This window comes from Olea europaea, chromosome 18 (assembly GCF_002742605.1).
Source record: "Olea europaea var. sylvestris chromosome 18, O_europaea_v1, whole genome shotgun sequence".
In the NCBI taxonomy this organism is placed as follows: Eukaryota; Viridiplantae; Streptophyta; class Magnoliopsida; order Lamiales; family Oleaceae; genus Olea; species Olea europaea.
The window spans coordinates 19891175-19911978 of NC_036254.1; the positions used below are offsets into that span (position 1 = coordinate 19891175).

Sequence of the window (20804 nt, forward strand, 5' to 3'; positions counted from 1 at the left end):
TGTAATTGTGACCTATGATTTGTGTCTTTGTGACCGATAATAAGTTATAATCAATTTATTTGATAATTTGTGATCGTAGAATGAGTAGTGACCAATTAGTTTGGTGAGTTGTGACCAGTAACATAAATCATATGATATAAAAACGTGTAATTTGTTACTAAATTTATAATTTTGACTTACAAATTGTACTTTTGTGATTGCGATCTTGTGTGGTTTGTGACTAATATGTGACCATAGTTATAAATTATGTGTTATTATGTTGTGATCTATTTAATTGAATTAGAGATAATATTTTTGATAAATGCTATGATATATAATTGAAATTAAATAGGTTATAATCATATGTCACACAATTTACGAATCATAATCACATACTAAGTCACAATTACACAATGTCACAATCATATACAACACAATTTATGGGTCAGCTCTTGTTTGGCCCCCTTTAAAACGAATTATAAATTTTGGAATAATATTTTTTTAAAGAATGTGTAGTTAAAAAAGAAGAAATTTTTTTTAGTTTATGTGTAATATTATTTCATTGGGGAATGTGTGGTTAAAATAAGAGAGGAAAAAATGTATTATAAATTTAATGGGGCTCAAATGGTGGCTCACATATAATGTCACAAATCAAATAACTAATATGTCACAAGTAATTTATAATTACAAATTATACAATTAATCAATTATGGTCACTAACATTTCTATTTATCACATCACAACATTTCCGTTAGTCTCAAACCACACCATTTTCCTTGGCATGAATTTCCTCAATTTTATCATAAATTTCATCAATTTCTTGACACAAATTTCATCAGCTATAGCTCATATCAAATTACTAAATCAAAAAATCTACATCCCAAAAGAAACAACAATGGGTTTGCTTTTTTTAGAAGTTTATCAAATAGTTAAAAAGGCAAACCCATATACTATCCATTGCGTATACATGTAATTCACAGACTATAGACAACCCTTATTTCCCAAATGGGATTGACAGAACATTGCCAAAATATGGTTCAATCAATTTTGCTTGATTTTCATCTTCATTGATCGATCTAGTCCTACCATCAACCATAGTTTCCAGTCTACAAAACTTATCACTTTGCGTAAATTCTCAAATAGCAATCATCCTCCACGGGATACAAAATTCTCATCCACTTATACGCATATTGTATGTATACAATAGCTAGTCCCCCGAATCATCACCACCTCCGAAGATGGATACACGGTTGTAAAGGAGGAACAAAACAAGTACAAGAACTAGTGCAACTTGGATCGGTGAGCTACTGACTCGGTGGATGGTATTGGGTTCTCCGGTAGAGAAACTGCTTAAAATGAATGAACAGCTGTCACAGGAAAAGAGTTGGATGATGAGGAGGAGGAGCCAACTGGGTTGAGCAACTCGGCGATGAACTTAGTAAGGGCTTCACTTTGGCCAGGGAATAATGTCGGCACCACTACTACTAACACAACCATCACCGCAAAGATGGTGGCATGGCGAGGTTCGCAAGGCGGTATTCTATAATTTTTGTGGTGGTTGTGAATTGTGTGCGTGATTTTCTTGATCTTGTTTTTGTTATTCAGTTGCTTGATAGGGTAAATGAGTAGACAATAGATGCGTAAACTTAGGGATGTCAACGAATCGAGTCGAGTTAGCTCGCGAGTCGAAACTCGAGGCTCGGCTCGAGTAAAATCAGGTCAGCCTTTTTTTGGCCCGATTCGAGCAAAAACTTAGCCAAAAAATCGAGACTCAACTCAAGCTTTCAAGTCGAGCCGAGTCGAGTTGACTCGGTTAGTTTTGTTGTTTTTTAGTATCACAAATAGGCAGCAACGTGCTGCTTTTTTAGCTACCTCTTTTTTTCGAAACGGCCCGACAAGCCACACTTTCCAGCTCTAGGCTTGAGCTTTTCTCAGTCGAGTCGACGAGCCAAATTGTCATTCCTACGTAAACTTATCGTGTGGATTGGGGTATTCTTGTAGAGAGATTAGGGTCGAAATGGGTTTCTATATTATTGTAATTCATAACCTGCTTTTTGAAATACTTTTATAAGTTTGTTAAATATGAAATTTTGTTAAATATGAAATTGTATATTTAATGTATTGTAGTTCTGTATTTTTCCCATAAAAAAATGGAAATTACATGGAAGCCTATTTTAAAAATTACATTTGAAAATTTAGATTTAAAGTTTATCTATACAAAAATAGGATAATAATATAATTTTTAAATATTAATAATAATCTTATAAAAATAATTTGATCTGCATAATGAGGAAATCCTAAAAATCCCAAATCTTCTCTTTCCTTACAAATTATTCTCACAATGCCCTCATCTCCCTTCTTTCATCTCCGGATAACCCTTCATTCATCGATGCTTCAAAGCATGACACTGTGCACAGCGTGCAGTGGTGTCTCGCCCGACATCGCTACGGCGCTCATTGTGTTCAGTGTTACGCCATCGTGCGCTCATTGTCTATTTAGCCCGAAGCGGCACTCATTGTCAATTCAGCCACACTGTACGTTGTGTTCGAGATCTGTTGTGCACTGTGGTCAGGATCTGCAACTCCACGATCTAATGTGGGTTTTTGGGTATGTTTTCAGTTGGTGGGTGGGGAATGTGGTGTTGGTGTTTGGATGGCAGTGGTTTTGTTGGATCCAACGGCAGCTCATGTATGTTAGATCTAGCGGCGATGGTGGTGGTGATGGTGGCCGTCGTGTTTGAGATAATGATTTTGCTGTTGGGAGGTAGTGGTGATTCTGCCGATGGTGATTAGGTTGGTTGCGTGGTGAGGTGGAGGTCATAATTGTTGGTGGTGGTTACAAATGATTTGGTTAATTGTGACCAATAAGTTGGTCAATGTGTGACCAATGAAATAGATAAATTGTGATCAATAAATAATATATGACCTAAAAATTTGTTAATTTATCACCAATAATTTGATAATTTGTGGCAAATTAATTCGATATATTTGTGATTATGAAATAAGTTGTGACTTATAAAATTTGTGATATATGATCAAAAAATAATATGTGACATATTAATTTGATAAATTTGTGGTTGTAAAATAATTTGTGACCATAAAATTTTCAACCGTGACCAAAAATTTATTTGTAACCAATTAACTGTGATTTGTGACCAATAAATAAATTGTGACATTTAAATTTTTTATATGTGATCGCTAAACAAATTGTGATCTATAAAATTTTTGAATTGTGACCGTAAATAATAAGTGACATATAAAAATTCTATTTGTAACCGAAAAAATAATATTTGACTAATTATATCGTTAATTTGTGATCAAATTGTACGGTCTTGAAAAAATATGTTAAACGTTTTATAACCATTGCTCCTAATAAAACCTCGTAGAAAACAAATTGTTATATTATTTTCGCAATTAATAAAAAGAACAAAATTGGCTTTCCGAATCCCATATTTGTTGAAAATTACCCATAGTTGTCAAGTCGATTATGACATTTAAGTTGACTATTTATTCTTTTGACGACTCAACAGTTTGATATAGTCTGGTAAGTAGGAGTGAACATTCTTGTAAGAAACCTGTTGAGTCGGATTGAATTACCCATTTGAATCAATTCCAACTAAAATCAATCAATTTTGGATTTTAACAGGGGCTGTTTGAAAGACAATTTTTCTCCAGAAATCAAAGAATTCCTACCGTTGTTTGTCAAATTCAGCCCACAATTGTTGACTTTATGTGTTTTGTGTTAGGCCCACAACGGCACAATTTCTCGTTTTCATTTTGCCAAGAATATGGCCTAAAGTGGGGCTGAGAATTGGATTGGTCCAGGGTTCTAGTTAATTATTCAAATTATTTTCTTATAATTAACAATTCTATCTTTCAAAAAAAGCACATGAAAAATAAGAAAATTCACACAAAATTTACGACTTATTTTTTTGAATCAGTTCAATCCTAATTTTGAAAAACTCTAATTGAATCACTCATTATCCACCCTTATTAGAAAGAATCTTTTTGTCAATATTGTGATTGATATTCTTCCCTCTAAAACTCTTTTTGTTAAGATTATTGTTTGGGAATATATATATATATTTTTTTTTTCTTTTTTTTTTTTTTAATTGAACCATAAAAATAACTTTCAATTTACTGAAAGCAATTCCCGAACAGATGAATATGCTCTAACTTCAAATGTTTACTTATTTGTGGCTTTTTATATTTTGACTTGCTTGTAATATTAAAATATTTCTACACCTTTAGATCGTGCCTCCTTTTCTTTTCTTACCCTCAATTAAATAAAACTAAATTTAACAAAATTATCGGTCAATAAATCAAATTTGCCATGTAATTATGCAATGGGCTGTGCTGCCTGCACAAGCTCTTTTGCATAGAGCATGTATTGGTGCACACACATGAGGGTGGACCTCACACATGAGATCCACATATGGGTTCCACCCCTATGTAAGAGCCCTTGTACAGGCCCTGTGCAAAGAGGCATGTGCAAGGAGCTTTTTCCTTGTGCAATTGAGTTGTTAATTTTTTCACTTTTCAATAATTTATTTATTGCTAAATTAATTTTGTCTAAAATCAGAAATTTTCTTAAATCGGCGGAAAAGAAATTTCGAATAAAGTTGTATAGTTTTGCTAAACAGAAGGAATAGAAAAATGATATTAAATATTCCGATCATGAAAAGTTACTCTTAACCAACAGTAGAAATGTTAAATGAGGTGAGTTGATATTGATTTGACAATGCAAGTTTAGAGGTGGCAAATGGGCCGAGCGGCTCGTTGGCTCGCGAAAACGAAGCTCATGAGTGGTTTGAACTCGGAAAAACACAAGCCCGAGCGCGAGCCGAGCAGACCAGTTCGGTGGGCGAGCCGAGCTCGGCTTGCAAATTAAATGAGCCGCTCGCTCGTTTTTAACGAGCCACGAGCCCAGCTCATGGGCTCGTTTATAAAGTGATCAAAACGCTCACTTTTTAAACATGAGCCCGAGCGCGAGTCGAGCGGGCCAGTTCGGTGGGCGAGCCGAGCGGGCTCGCAAATTAAATGAGCAGCTCGCTCATTTTTAACGAGCTACGAGCCCAGCTCGTGGGCTCGTTTATAAAGTGACCGAAACGATCACTTTTTTTAAAAAGTGACCGCATGAAAATTTATTTATTTATTTATTTTATTTTATTTTTTTGACCGTTAACAGTCACTGAATTTTTTCAGTGACTGTTTCGGTCCTTTAATTATTTAATTATTTATTGTTTTCCCTCTTCTTCTTTTATAAATAGTGGCATTTAGCCAAAAAAAATTTCTACAATTCACTTTCAACTCTCAATTCTCTTTCTCTCAACTCTCTTGTATTGTGTTGATAGTTGTGTAATTTTTATATACAATTTGTGCAATATCAAATTCTCATTTCTCAGTTCTCACTATATTTATTGAAATTTCATCCAATTTTCATTTCTCACTACATTTATACAATTATTTTTTTACTAGTTCGGTGTGAGAGGAAACGAATCGCCTATGACACTACAAAGTCAATTTCGAAATCAATTTGAAGGTCTAAATGACGTACCCCTACCTGAAAATATTCCAGATTTGGATCTTCATCATCATGTAAGCGACAATCCAAATTATCCAATTAATTTGGATGATGTTAACGTTTCCGAAGCGAACACAATCCAGAAGAAGATGCTAAATTAAACATTCCTGATGTGAGGGGAAAGCGAAAAGGGAAAAAACAAGCAAAATTTTGGGATCATTTTAAGTTAATTTCAACGGAAAAAATCGTCAATGGAGTCCCAGAATCCAAAGTAGTATGTAAATACTGCCAACAAAAATTGGCATGGCAAAGAGAAATTGGTACCACCCATTTCAACCGTCATTACAAAGTATGTGCGGCCAAACGCGAACTTATTCCAAGCTGTCAAACACAATTACAATTTGGCAGTCCAAACGCCGGTGGTTCTGCTGCACCCCTATCCACATGGGTGTATTCGGAGGAAAGAGCTCGAACCAGAATGGTGAAGCTTGTTGCTGGTGCTGAGTTGTTTTTGACATTAATTGACAACTAACACTACGTCCCTTATGTGAAAGAATATCTGCAGCCAAGATACATTGGAGTAAGTCGAAACACTCTTCGTTCCGATACAATACAATATTTTACTGAAAACAAAACAACAATTAATTATGGATTTGCAAAAATATGGGGGTGTCATATCTTTAACTTCGGATATATGAGAATGGATTAATAAAAGAGCATATATAGCTACAACTGCACATTATATAGACCTTCTTTGATTCATGCATAAAAAAATTATTACTTTTAGAATTATTGAGTTTTTTCACAATGCTAATAATATATTTAATGCTATTATTAGTATTGTTAGAAAATATCATTGCGAAAGTAAAATTCGTTCATTTACTTTCGATAATGCTAGTGTTAATAAAGTAGTTGTCGATAAATTACATAGGGTACTACAACCTGATTTTGGTGGGTATTTGTTTCATATTCGTTGTGTATGTCATATTTTGAATTTAATTGTCCAAGATGCTTTAAAACATATAAAGGATGAACTTCAAAATATTAAGAACGCACTAATATATATCACAATCTCCCCAAGTAGAAAACAAGCATTTGAGGATTATTGTGACGAAATAGGAGTGCAAAATATTAAAACATTTGTTAGCGACGTAAGTCATAGGTGGAAACTCTACTTACTTGTTATTAAAGTCATATGAAGGTTTTGAACATTGAATAACTGACTTTTATAATAATAGATATGTTAGAAGTGATGATGATGGTATGTTAATTGAACGTGATTGGCAAATAACTTTGAAAGTTAAAAGATTTTTAACATCTTTTTATGAAACTACTAAGATTTTATCGGACGTTTACTATCCCACCAACTGTATGGTACTTGAACGTCTTTATATAATTGTAAAAACATTTCATAAATACAAAAATGACCCTGATTTTAGTGAAATTAGAATTGCTATGAAATTAAAATTTAGAAAATATTGGGAAGACTTGCCTATGTTATTTCCTTTAGCATGCGTGATGGACCTCCGATATAATTTATCGAGAACTAAATATATAATTGATTAAATTTCAAACACCTTAACATTTGATACACCTATCACATTTAGAAATTTAGAGCAAATATTATGTGAAATGTATGAATTATATGTGAGCCGAATGAGTACCAATATTAGTCGGGTACCATCTGTACCTACTCCTTCAGCTGAAATTGAAGAAGAAGATGCGGAAATATTTAATTTATTTCAAGGCATTAATTCGTATAGATATGATTCATCTGCAATGTGTTCATCTACTGCCACTGTCATGTCGTCTACATCTGTATCTCATTCTCATCAAACATCTACAGGCTCAAGCCATAATACATTGCCTGCTGAATTAATTGATTATTTTAACCAGAATATGCCAACGGATAAAACAATTAAAAAAAGTTCAGACGAAATAATTGAATTCTAGCGAAGGTATGAACAACGTTGGCCAGTTATATCTGCGATTGCAAAAGATCTGCTGACACCTCCGGTTAGCACTGTTATTTCGGAGTCTGCTTTTAGTGCAGGTAAAAGAGTTTTAAGCGAGGTTAGGAGCCGACTGAAAGAAGATATTTTAGAAGCGGTAATTTGCGTTAAGGATTAGCAGGACGCTCATTTTCGACTACAAAATAAATATGCCGAAATTACATATCGTCAAGTAAGTGATATTTGATTTAATTATATTCATGAAACTTTTCTTTTTTTATCGTTTCTTTTAATTTTCTTTAAAAAATTGTACACGCTACAATAAATTGTTTGTGTACAATTTTTTACTTCGCCTACTGAAAATTTAAGTAGTCGGTCCCAAACCCGGTAAAGGAAGAGAATTTATATTTTATCTATTTTAAAAATAAAAATAAAAAAATAAAGATTTCATTTTTATTTTTTTCTATCTCTTTTAGTTAAAAATCTCTTTTCGTTAAAAAAAAAACAAAAAATTTATTTCCACCAATTTAGTTTAATTTTTATTAGTATTTAGTACTATTACTGCTATATGTCTACATTTTAAATTTTTTTTCTCGAACAACGTTGTGCGTACCTCTGCATATAATTTTCGAAGTAAATTCCTTCTGAAAATTGAAAGGGTAATCGAATGATTGCCCTTTCAATTGTCAGATGTTTTTCACTTCGAAAATTATATATAATCTTCGAAGTGAAAGATTTCTATATGATTTTCTAAGTGAAGACTTCTAACAATTGAAAGGGCATTCGATTATCCTTTCAATTTTTATAAAGGATTTATTTCAAAAATTATATGCAAGAGGACGCGCAGCGTTGCTTGAAAAGTTAATTTTTAATACTGTTTTAAATTTTCTTTAAAAAATTGCACACGAACAAAGAACACAATTTTTAACTCCGCCTACTCTAAATTTAAGTAATCGGTCCCAAACCAGAATAAAGGAGGAGGGTTTAAATTTTGAAAAATGCTAGTGGTACATCAACTTTTGTACATCAAGGTGTACATCCTCTTACATGGGGGAACCCACTCGAATAAAATATTCGAGTGGACCCCCCACCCATGTGAGGGGGGTGTACACCGTGATGTACACCCCGATGTACCGTTAGCATGGCCGTTAAATTTTTTACTTAGTTTTTTATATATAAAAATTTTTTATATAAAAAATTCACGATTTAAAAATTAAAATTACTTTTTTATTTTCCAATTTACCTATTTGTTTCCCCACACACACACACACAAAAAGGCGTGTGCTCGCGAGCCGGTCTCGGCTCGGCCCACGAGCGCCGAGCTCGCCCATTTTTGGACGAGCCCGGTTAGCCATGTTCTCTCAAGGCCTCATCTTGGTCCGTCCCCTTTGATGCCTCTAAGTTGGATACTAACATGGTTCGAGGACGAATTAGAGATGGCAATTTGAACCGTCAAAACCGAAAACCGCGATTAACCGAACCGAATGGGGCGAAAAAAATCGAACCGATGGTGCAATGGGACGGATATGGTTTTGATTTTAATGAACCGGTTCGTAATGGTGCGGGTATGGTATTTACGTCGTCGAACCGAAACCGAACCGATTACCCGCTAAAAAAAAAATATTGAATTGATAATGGACTTTACACTACTTTTCTATCCAAATCAAAACAAAATCCCTCCCCTCCTCATTACATCTACCTGACTCATTCGACCAGTCTACTTACCATTAGCCCATAATAGCATTAGTATGACAGTATATAAATGTAAACCCTACTCTCCACAACCATAAACTCACGCACGGCTCCATTGCCTCTACGGTCCAAATCGTCGTCGCCTCCGAAAATTTGTTATATTTGTTAGTCATTCTATTACTACCGATCATGTAAAAACAAAGTTCGATATTTTTCTAGACATGCCAATATTGCCAAGGATGAATAGGAATCAACTTTGAATGCTGATCTATACTAGTAAGACTTGTAGGGATGAATGCATCATGTAACTTCAATGCACAACAATTAAGAATGAAGGAAAAGTTTAGTATTATTATATTTATAATATTGTTTGTTAAATTTATATTTTACAATTGAAAATTAGGATAATGTTTACATTTATGTTTGGAATATTGTTTGATAATGTTTGCATTTTCGTTTAGATTATTGTGTTTTTGTTTTCATTGACTTTTTTCATAAATTGTTTTATATCAATTTGACAGATGAACCTATAAAAAATAATTTATTTTCGTGTTTATTAACCGAACCGAACGGTGCCGAACCGAGATAAAAACCAAACCGAACCGAACCGATTTACGTGATTATGGTGCGGTTATGGTATGGTCAAAATTTTGGTGGTGCGGTTATGATTTTGGTCGAACCGACCCATAACCGAACCGTTGCCAACCCTAGGACGAATTGACATTCGAATAATAATTTAAGCTGCTAAAATATTTGGCAATCAAAGGCTTTTAACAAACTATGATACATCATCAAGCACAATATTGCTAACACAACACATTCATGGAGTCTCTTGTAGACAACACACCATGATGCAGACACGCATGGGAAACCCATACAAGTTGCTTCAAAATCGACTTCTTCAACTACAAAGGTTTGGTATGCACACCCCGGAATCTGGATTTTGCTGTTCCTTCCATATTCTCCCAGTAACTCTAAGCTTAAGCTCCTTCCTATCCCCACCAGAAAAGAAAAGTGCCATATTTCGCTGTATAATAAGGCCGTCATGGCTGTCCCGGACCTTGCGGTGGCTATCTCGAATGCTACGGGGAGTACCTTCCCATATGAGTTTCCTGCCATTTGCGCCCACCTCCAAACTGTAGCTGTAGTTGCGGGATTCATTCTCGTCGCCCATGAAACGCAGAAATGCCATGTAGACAGGGGCCATGCCAAGCTGGAATGCTTCGAAGTGAAGGCAGAAATATTTACCGAAACAATGGAATACCTAATAAACGAACAACAAGAACAACATTACTGAAACATTCACCACGCGCATGTTTGATAAAGATTACTAGACATCATAATAACGATTCTTCCTCGTTAATATGGTTGAGGCTATAGAAATTTCGAGGAGTCACATAACTATTTAACGGAAAATAAGAAATAGAATGATGTTCCCTGGTTTACTTTTAAGAGATACAACATCACAAGTCAAATGAAACATCAAATAAAATAATCCTAATTTCTTTTCCTAATCTTGTAGCTCAATATTTGGAAATCTCGAACATGAATTGTACTTTAAGACACAACAAGGTTAAGCATAGGCAAAGGTCCTACGTTCAAGTCTAGTCATCACCCGTTTAATGAAAACAAAATTGTGCACGTGTTAAGCTTTAATGAAAAAAAAAAGAATGAAACCCACCGCTACGTGAGGTGGTGAGTTACTTAAATAGTATATATGTGACCTTATCCAACAACTTGAACTTTTAAATCAAGCAGTTCAACAATATTCATAAAACAGTTGAAGCGACACAAAACAAATGGGTGGGGTGGATGGGGCATGAAGAGCAAGAATTCTATGAATGGCAAATAATAGGACTTTATATAATCAATTGCTGACCCATAATATGAAATAGAGAATAACAACAAAATAGGCACAGTATAATATTCTTACAACTAAGTGACCCAATAACATAAAAGAATATAGTGAACTTACCGTTAGCATCCAGGTGGCATTTTCTACTTCACGAGGATTTGACTTTACATAGCGATGATTGAAGGTACATCCCGTATGCATGTCCACTTTATGGTCGTCTCGCAAGTGGGTAATTAGACAAGGAATGTCCCCTGTAACTGAGCACTCTGACCCAGCATATGGACAATTGTATGGTCTAAAATTGCAAACTCCCTCATGTTTAAGTTTGCTGTAATAAGGAAATATTTCTGGACATCCCAAAGAAAAGTACTTGCAGGGCAACTCAAGCGACTCTGCAACCTTCTCTAGTGCCAAACACCTAATATCCCCAAGCTCTTGTCTGCATGTAGGACATCGATTATGCACCCGCGTCTTACAGGTAGAACAAAGTGTGTGCCCATTGTGACACTGCAAAAATATTAAATGATCAATCCGATGTGCTCATTCTACAAAGACTGGAGATGTTTCTCAAAGGTGACATTTGATTTACGGCTAAATGATAAGACCATAACAAGTTCATTAAGATTGTATATTCATTACATGCTATATAATGAAACAACACGTCACCTTGCTGATAAATTGCGCTACCAGTGGTTAAATGATATCTTGAAGATAAATCATAGATTCACAGTCATTTGAAAACTGATTTAAATGTAAAATGGATTATAACGTAGTGAGAAATATTTCAAAGGCACATCAGCAAGATTTTTGCATGAACTCATTTTGAAGAGTCTCATTATATTATATCATCCACATTTCACATGTAAAAGTATAATAGTCAAGATATTCTAGTGTAAGTTTTCCACAAAAAATAAAAAATAAAAATTACTTGTCATACTTGTGAACTCTATTGGATTGACAGCATGTCACAATGTCCATTTAATGAAAAGTTTTCTTCATGTTATGTCGCCCTTCGTTGCAGGGAAACTACTAAAAAGCTAGTGTTTTTGTTTTGAAGATGTCCTACAATTTGACAAAATTAATCTAATACGTGCTTCAAGTAAGATAGCTTAACGAAATTAACTTAACCTAATTTTACACTACTTTTATTAATTTATGCCGTAAACTCTCTGTCACTGTCCCAATTCAAGCCATCAATTTAAAATTTGAACAACCCACAACCCTATTTCCCAACTTAGATTTGGTAGCACATTATGCTAGTACATCATTATTCACTACATATAGAATTTTCGAAGGAAAATGATTCAAGACATTTGAATTATCTTCAGTTTGAATGTTGTTCATTTTGAATAATTACTTTTAAGATTGCAGTTTTTCTAGTTATATTAGAATGATTGCAATATTTTTACTATTTATTTAATATTAAATAGTTTTGTAAAGTTAAACGATGAATTTATAAATATAAATTAATAATTTTTTTATATAACGTTTCCACAAAGTTTCATGTCCTACTCTTGGGAAATAACATTTCCATGTTTCATGTCATGTCGTGTTTCATTTCCTCTTTTGTTTTTTTACAACTAATTGTCACCGATAGTTTCTCCTAATGAATTCTCCTACTAAATCCACTCGATCCTTAGTTTTATTCAGTATAAGATCAATAAACTACACGACTAAAAGAAAAGTAGAAAACTAATCTTAATGGCTGGTCAATAGATATTTGGATTACATAATTAATGAAAGACAAAAGCTAGTCCTTCCTACACAAGTTTTCCCATCAAACAAAGCGAAAAAAGTTTTAAATATCTGGAAAATGTGGAATAGAAATGAGCTGCTGACACTGTTTCACTGATTTGCATAAGACATTGAAATCGTTCCTGAAATATAAAACGACTTCGATATCATTTCAGTATCAAATACACTCTGCTTAACTGATTTGTATAACGACATTAAACTCGTTCCTGAAGTACAAAAAACGATGTATATGTCGTTCCGATATCGAATACACATTACTTCACTGTTTAACAGGTTTAAGCGCACGTTATGGAATAAGTAAACAACGTTTATGTCATTTCACAATTTTCGACGACAATGATATCGTTCCTATTCAATCATAACTATAATGTCATACATATCGTTTCAGAAGTGATTACACTAGAACGTTATAACTACGATATTAAATATAATTAAAATTTACATATAATTGATCGTGGACGATCGAATCGTCATTTTTATGATTAACGTTTCAGTTAAAATTTAAATTAAAGCGATATCAATGTTATCAAAATTGTACTGAAACGATAATAGTATCATTATGTATCAAACCCACAAAATAAGACAACGACATTCAAATCGTCATTGTACAAATTTAATAAGTTTGAAATCATTCCAATTCAAATCACAATGATAATGATATAGATATCATTTATTTTCATTAGAACAAAAATGTTCTCATAGTTTCTTTTGAGGGAGATTGAACCCACTTGATTATCTATTTTTATCATCCTACATATACCAGATGCACGACTGGTGGTCATAGACAGTCGAATCGTTATTTTTAGCATAAACGATATAATTGTCGTTTTATTTTAACTGAAACGATATGTACGTAGTTTTAGTTATGATTTAAGTTAAAATGATATCAACATTATCAAACTTGTATTGAAACAATAATGATATCGTTAAGTGTCAAAATCACAAATAAAGTAGTGACATTCATATCGTTTTAGTACAAATTTGACGAGTTTGAAATCGTTCCAATTCAATTCACAAGTATAATGGCGTAGATATCATTTCTTTTCATATAAAATAATAATTATATCGTTCTAGCTAAAAATAACGATTCGACCGTCCACAACCATCCGTCATGCCTTCAACATACGTAGGACGATCGAAAGAGGTCATCAAGTGGGTTGATACCACTCGAATGATTTGGAAAGAGCAAACGAAAATACTTTCTGTCGAAATAGTTTGAAGATGGTATACAATCATGAGAATAAAAATGTTCTCATAGTTTCTTTAAAGGGAGATCGAACCCACTTGATTACCTATTTTGATCATCCTACATATGTCAGATGCATGTTCGGTGGTCGTGGACGGTCGAATCATTATTTTTAGCAAAAACGATATAAGTATCGTTTTATTTTAACTGAAACGATATGTGTGTAGTTTTAGTTATGATTTAAACTAAAACGATATCAACGTCGTCAAAATTGTATTGAAACGATATTGATATCGTTATGTATCAAAATCACAAATAAAGTAACGATATTCATATCGTTTTAGTACAAATTTGATGAGTTTGAAATCGTTCCAATTCAAATCACAAGTATAACGACGTAGATATCGTTTCTTTTCATATAAAACGATAATTATATCGTTTTGGATAAAAATAACGATTCGACCATCTACAACCATCCATCATACCTTTAGGATACGTAGGACGATCGAAAGAGGTCATCAAGTGGGTTAATACCACTCGAATGATTTGGAAAGAGCAAACAAAAATAGTTTCTGTCTGAATAGTTTGAAGATGGTATACAATCATGAGAACAAAAATGTTCTCATAGTTTCTTTTAAGGGAGATCGAACCCACTTGATTACCTATTTTGATCATCCTACATATGTCAGATGCATGTTCGGTGGTCGTGGACGGTCGAATCATTATTTTTAGCAAAAACGATATAAGTATCGTTTTATTTTAACTGAAACGATATGCGTGTAGTTTTAGTTATGATTTAAACTAAAACGATATCAACGTCGTCAAAATTGTATTGAAACGATATTGATATCGTTATGCATCAGAATCATAAATAAAGTAACGACATTCATATCGTTTTAGTACAAATTTGAATAGTTTGAAATCGTTTCAATTTAAATTACAAGTATAACGATATAGATACCGTTTCTTTTCATATAAAACGATAATTATATCGTTCTGGATAAAAATAACGATTCGGCCGTTCACATCCACCCATCATACCTTTAGGATACGTAGGACGATCGAAAGAGGTCATCAAGTGGGTTGATACCACTCGAATGATTTGGAAAGAGCAAACGAAAATACTTTCTGTCGAAATAGTTTGAAGATGGTATACAATCATGAGAACAAAAATGTTCTCATAGTTTCTTTAAAGGGAGATCGAACCCACTTGATTACCTATTTTGATTATCCTACATATGTTAGATGCATGTTCGGTGGTCGTGGACGGTCGAATCATTATTTTTAGCAAAAACGATATAAGTATCGTTTTATTTTAACTGAAACAATATGCATGTAGTTTTAGTTATGATTTAAACTAAAACGATATCAACGTCGTCAAATTTGTATTAAAACGATATTGATATCGTTATGCATAAAATCACAAATAAAGTAACGACATTTATATTGTTTTAGTACAAATTTGAATAGTTTGAAATCGTTTCAATTTAAATTACAAGTATAACGATATAGATACCGTTTCTTTTCATATAAAACGATAATTATATCCTTCTAGCTAAAAGTAGATTTGACCATCCACAACTATCCGTCATGCCTTCAATATTGTTACGTTGTTCAGTGCACTTTTTTATTGGAAGGACATCTATATCGTTTTGACTTTCAGAAACGACTTCCATATCATTCTTAGAATGAATGCATTTTTGTACTAGAACGACTTATATATCGTTTATGTATAGTTATAACGACTTTGATGTCATTACCAAAATAAGTTAAGCAATGTGTATTTCATACTAAAACGATATAGAAATCGTTTTTTATTACAGGAACGGTTTCAATATCGTTATGTTATTCACTCTACTTTTTTTTATTTGAACGACATCTATATCGTTTTATGCTTCAAGAACGACTTCAATTTCGTAATTAAAATTAATACATTTTTGTACCACAACGATCTTAAACACTTTGTTTCAGAAGGAAGAAAATATATATCGTCATTAGATTGATTGCATTTACATCAATTGTAACTATATGAACGTCGTTTGCATTTCAATAGTGTAAAAACATTTCAATAGCACAATGATTACAAAATTTAATAAATCATCTTGTGCTTCGAATAAGCACAAAATTATAAAGTTACAAGTCAGGAAAATATTACAACCTTAATCTCAGACGATTATTACTCGAGAATTTCAAGAAGCAAGAATGTTTTGGAAAAAAATTATAAAAATAAAAATGAACGGTCGATTAATATAGTCTTTATGGATCCATTGAATAATTTTGATAATTTATAATCTCAGCACTGTCACAAACTTATGAACTTGGATTATGAATTATGATGATAAACCAGGAAGTTCACCTAGCATATAAGCCAGCCATTACATTATAGTTTTATCCTACACACATATACACACACACACTTTCGACCTACATCTTGATGAAATTAAAGGAATAAATTGCTTAAAATGATGGATCAATTATTTCTATGTAAAAAAGTCACCAGCAGTAGCACCTAAAGAAAAAGGAAAAAAAACTACGTTCCCCATTTTTCTTTGGGTCGAGGATGGGAAAGGCTGACATAATATTTGACCTGCTATGTTCAATTCCTTTTAGAGCAAAGTTGAGTAAGCATGTCCCTCAAGAGAGCTGCAGTACGAAATCACAAAGTAAACATCCAAGTTTCTGAATCTTTATATTGAAAGCAAGTAAATGAGCAAGATAACACACACGATGGTTATGTAATTTGTAGGAAATAATTCCAAATCAATTATCCATTATAAATATAAATGAAATAATAAAAAAGTATGCTCCAACAAAGCCAAGGTATTGGTTTCTATTTCAAGGTATTGATTTATTCCATCTTATTTGGGAATAAAAACATATAATCCACCGATATCTTATGACTGTACTCGTAACAATTTGAAGTTGTGAATAGATTATTTAATCATTCGATTTTTCCAATTAAATTCCGAAAAAGTTGTGAATTGATGTTCAACACCTTTTTGACTTTATCATATAATTACATATAAGAAATAATTTTCGCAACAAGAATAGGAGTTGTTTTTATTTGTCATTCCCTGCATATTTTCATTTTAAAACACATTCAATCGACTACTCATATTCAACTGGAAAACAAACTGATATCCATACCATATTCACGTTGTCCATAACTATAATTCAATATAAAAATTTCATCACATTTCAAACAGTGCACAGTGCTAATAACGATATGTAAGTCGTTATGGATTGCAGAAAACGACATGTAAGTCGTTATGTACAGACGGAAATTAAATGTATGTTAATAAAAAGAATAGCCAAACATGCCTTTGCAACTTACATTTTACTCTAACTGATACAGATGATCAGAAATGAGAAAAAGGGTTTGAGAGCAACCCATATCAAAACTCTAATCTAATGATAAAATTAATTCAAAATCATTGTTCTCAAATAAAAATCATAAATATATATACAACAACATGAAGAAATTATTTAAAAAATGGACAAAGAAACTAACCAAAAAATTGAAAATTACAACACCCCCTTCTTCTCCAAATGCCCAACAATGATATTGCAAGATTTTATTACTTACTTCAACCAAATGAGTGTTCAAGGAAAATGGAATGTAGAGTTTAAGGTTTCATTAAGTAGAGAAAAATGATGATGATAAAGAAACAAATTACATACCTCTATAGCCGATTTTGAAGAGCAAATGGAAGGAAGGTAGAATTTAATTAGGGTTAAATGGAAATTGAAATGGGAATTAGGGTAGCACTGTCTTTTTTGTTTGTAAGGTCATTTTAGTCATTTACAAATTATATTTTTCATTTTCCATATCTTTAGGCCTTTTACCCAAAGAACTTAGGTTGTGGACTTTTTAAACTAATGTTTTGTTTGACTAGGCTTTTTAAATGAAAGCCCCTTTTTTTATTTTGCCCTCTCCCTCTCACTCTCCCTCTCCCTCTCACACTCTACGTGTTACTATGTGAGACAGAAAATGAAATGAAAACTCATTGATTCCAAAAATAAATTCAGGTTATTTCAAGTAGTTGTTATGTTTGTTGAGAATGTTTGGCACGACAGTTGTTGATAAAGCTTTTAGCAGTAAAAAATTTTCAAAAAAAGCGATTATTAAAAGGTATTGATTTTTTGGTTGTCAATAAAAAAGTGTTGTGAAAATTAAATTAATTATTTGGCAGAAAAACTTGAAAATACTTAATTTATTAATTTCACATATTTTTCTTATAAAATTAATTGTCGTGGCAGAATTTTTTTTTAATATGAATTGTATTCTTTTTAAATTTATTTGTTTAAAATATGACTAGTTAATAAGTGATCTTTCGTAAAAGATATGAAATTGTACCATAATTCTTTATCATCTTAAATTATTATTATTGCTGCTTCATCTTAAGCCCCGTTTGAACCTTATTATTTCTCATTACATTAAATTAAATTTTTTTTCTCTCCTACTTTTAACCACATAATTTTCAATAAAATAATATTAAATATAAATTAAAAACTTTTCAACCACTCATTTTTCAAAAAAAACATTATTCATCTCATTATAATCTACAAATAATGGGGTTCAAACGGCCCCTAAATTTCATTTCTAAAAATACATTGGAGATCTTTTTTATTTATTTATTTTTTTTATGACCATGGGTGTTCGGGCCAATTTACGCGTACCTCTACTACTCACACGGGTACTCACTTTAGTGGCCATGAGCGAATTCAAACTAATAATCATTGAAGAGCAAATTCAAGATCTGACCTAAAAAAAATTGGAAATTAACAAATAGACAATAATAATAATAAATAAAAATTTGGAAAAATATATCAATAATCTTTAAATCTCATATAAATCTACAAATCAGGTATTGTTACTATAAATTAACAGGTATAGATAACGTTGATTTCAACTTTGTTAATAGAATTAAACTAATCGTACAATGATTTTGTACAACTAATCTATCTATTGATTTGAACCACAACGAAACTAGTTGTATAATATTTCCGTACAGAGCATTTATCTTGTCAATACACACCTTTGGACCACAACAAAAAACAAACGTAAGTGCTTTTAAACTACCAAAAATCCCTCACAAATACTTGGTCATATATATATATATATATATATATGAAAAAAATTTATTGCTTTCTAACAACACCACGAAAAAAAGTCAACCATGCTTACTCATATGATTTTAAGATTAAGTGCACTTCGTTCACTTTGTACCAAGTCAAAAATCACAAGTTAATCCCTCCTCAAAAGCTAGAAAATTTGAATATAAGGCCTGTTTGGGAGCAATTTTTTCCTCCAAAAAATTGATTTTTTAACCGTCATTTCACTATTTCAGCCTTCATATTTGACTTCTTCTCTTACAAGTGGGCTTCACTTTTCTTTTAACGGTCAAAAAATCAATTCTCAAAATCACTCTCAAATTGGCTCTAAGAGATTAAGTATTACTCATTTCAACTAAAAAACAAGATTTAAAATTTCAAAAATCAGATATTAATTAAATTTTATTTATGAAATAATTAATTAAAATTATAGTTTATTAATTAAAGATATTAAGATCACAATTCTATATAATTTCGTCACAAATTATCGAATTAATCACGAGTGATTTCTCGATCACAAATATAAAAATTTATAGGTTACAAATTATTTCACCCTCACAAATAAAAAAATTTATAGATCACAATTTATTCACATATCACAATAAAAAAAAATATAGTCAAAGTCAAAAAAATTATAGTCACAAATTACAAATTTCGGAAGTCACAACTTATTTCATTGTAACAAATTATTGAATTATTTGATCACAAGTTATTTATCAATTACAAATTATTAAATTATTTGGTCACAACTTACCCAATTCTAGTCACGATTTCAAATTTAGTGACAATCAAACGTTTTTTTTTATATCACAAATTAACCAATTTATTGGTTTCTCTCTCATACAATCTTCACCGCCGTCGTCGACAATTGTCGTCACACCATTGCTAATAGCACTACCACCATACACATCGCCACTGCTATCCCCATAACCGCTTGATCCAACAACCACCAACCATTTCCACCACCACCTAGAGATGGTATTTCGACTCGTCGGATCGAGCCGCCCATGGCTCGACCCGAAAAAAGCACAAATCGATTCGACTCGAGACTCGGGCCGAGCTCCATCCGGGAAGAACAGGCCAAGCCCGAGCTGGCACACAGGCCTATTTATTAAAATAAATAAATAAAAATAGAACCCCCCCCCCCCCCCCAAAAAAGCTACCTTAATAGTGCTGGCTGCCTAATTATTAAATTAAAAAAAAGGCATAAAAAGCAAGCCTATCCGGTTCGGCTCGAAAAGGCCCGAGCCGAAAGCTCGAGTCGAACCTAATTTTTATGGTCGAACTTTTACTCGGTTCGGTTCGGACTCGAAAAAAAATCAGCACATTTTACCCAAGCCCGAGCCAAGAGTTTCGACTTGTAAGCTGGCTCGACTCGACTCGACTCGTTGACATCGTACCACCACCTCCACACACAACTCCAACCACCGCCACTTACTAAATTCCACTATTTCTTCCGGCCATCGCCATCACCGACCACCACACATATCATCGCTGCCACCCCCAAAAACTTTTTGCTCCAACTACCACCCACCACCTTCACCTGCAACTCCAATCAACAATCGCACTACTACAACCATCGCCTACTAAAATCCATCATTTCTTCCAACATTACCATACCCATAGAAATCACGCAATCACATATCAGAAAACCACCCACCCAAAACGGTGCCACGCAGCGTTGGAGAGAAGTCACCGGAGAAGAGAATTAATGTTGAATAAAGAGAGATCGTTCGAGTCGCCGTCG

General features: G+C 32.9%; 1 protein-coding gene across 1 annotated transcript; it reads right to left on the reverse strand.

Annotated features, from left to right (window-relative positions):
• Window positions 1–9875: 9875 nt before the first annotated feature.
• Window positions 9876–20066, reverse strand: LOC111366839 (E3 ubiquitin-protein ligase SINAT5-like). Its single transcript, XM_022987534.1, has 4 exons — window positions 19938–20066; window positions 18885–18981; window positions 11122–11540; window positions 9876–10410 (listed from the first exon to the last, which is right to left on the reverse strand). The coding sequence occupies exons 1-4, from the start codon at window positions 20064–20066 to the stop codon at window positions 10048–10050; spliced, it is 1008 nt and encodes a 335-aa protein (XP_022843302.1). The 3' UTR covers window positions 9876–10047.
• Window positions 20067–20804: the final 738 nt, after the last annotated feature.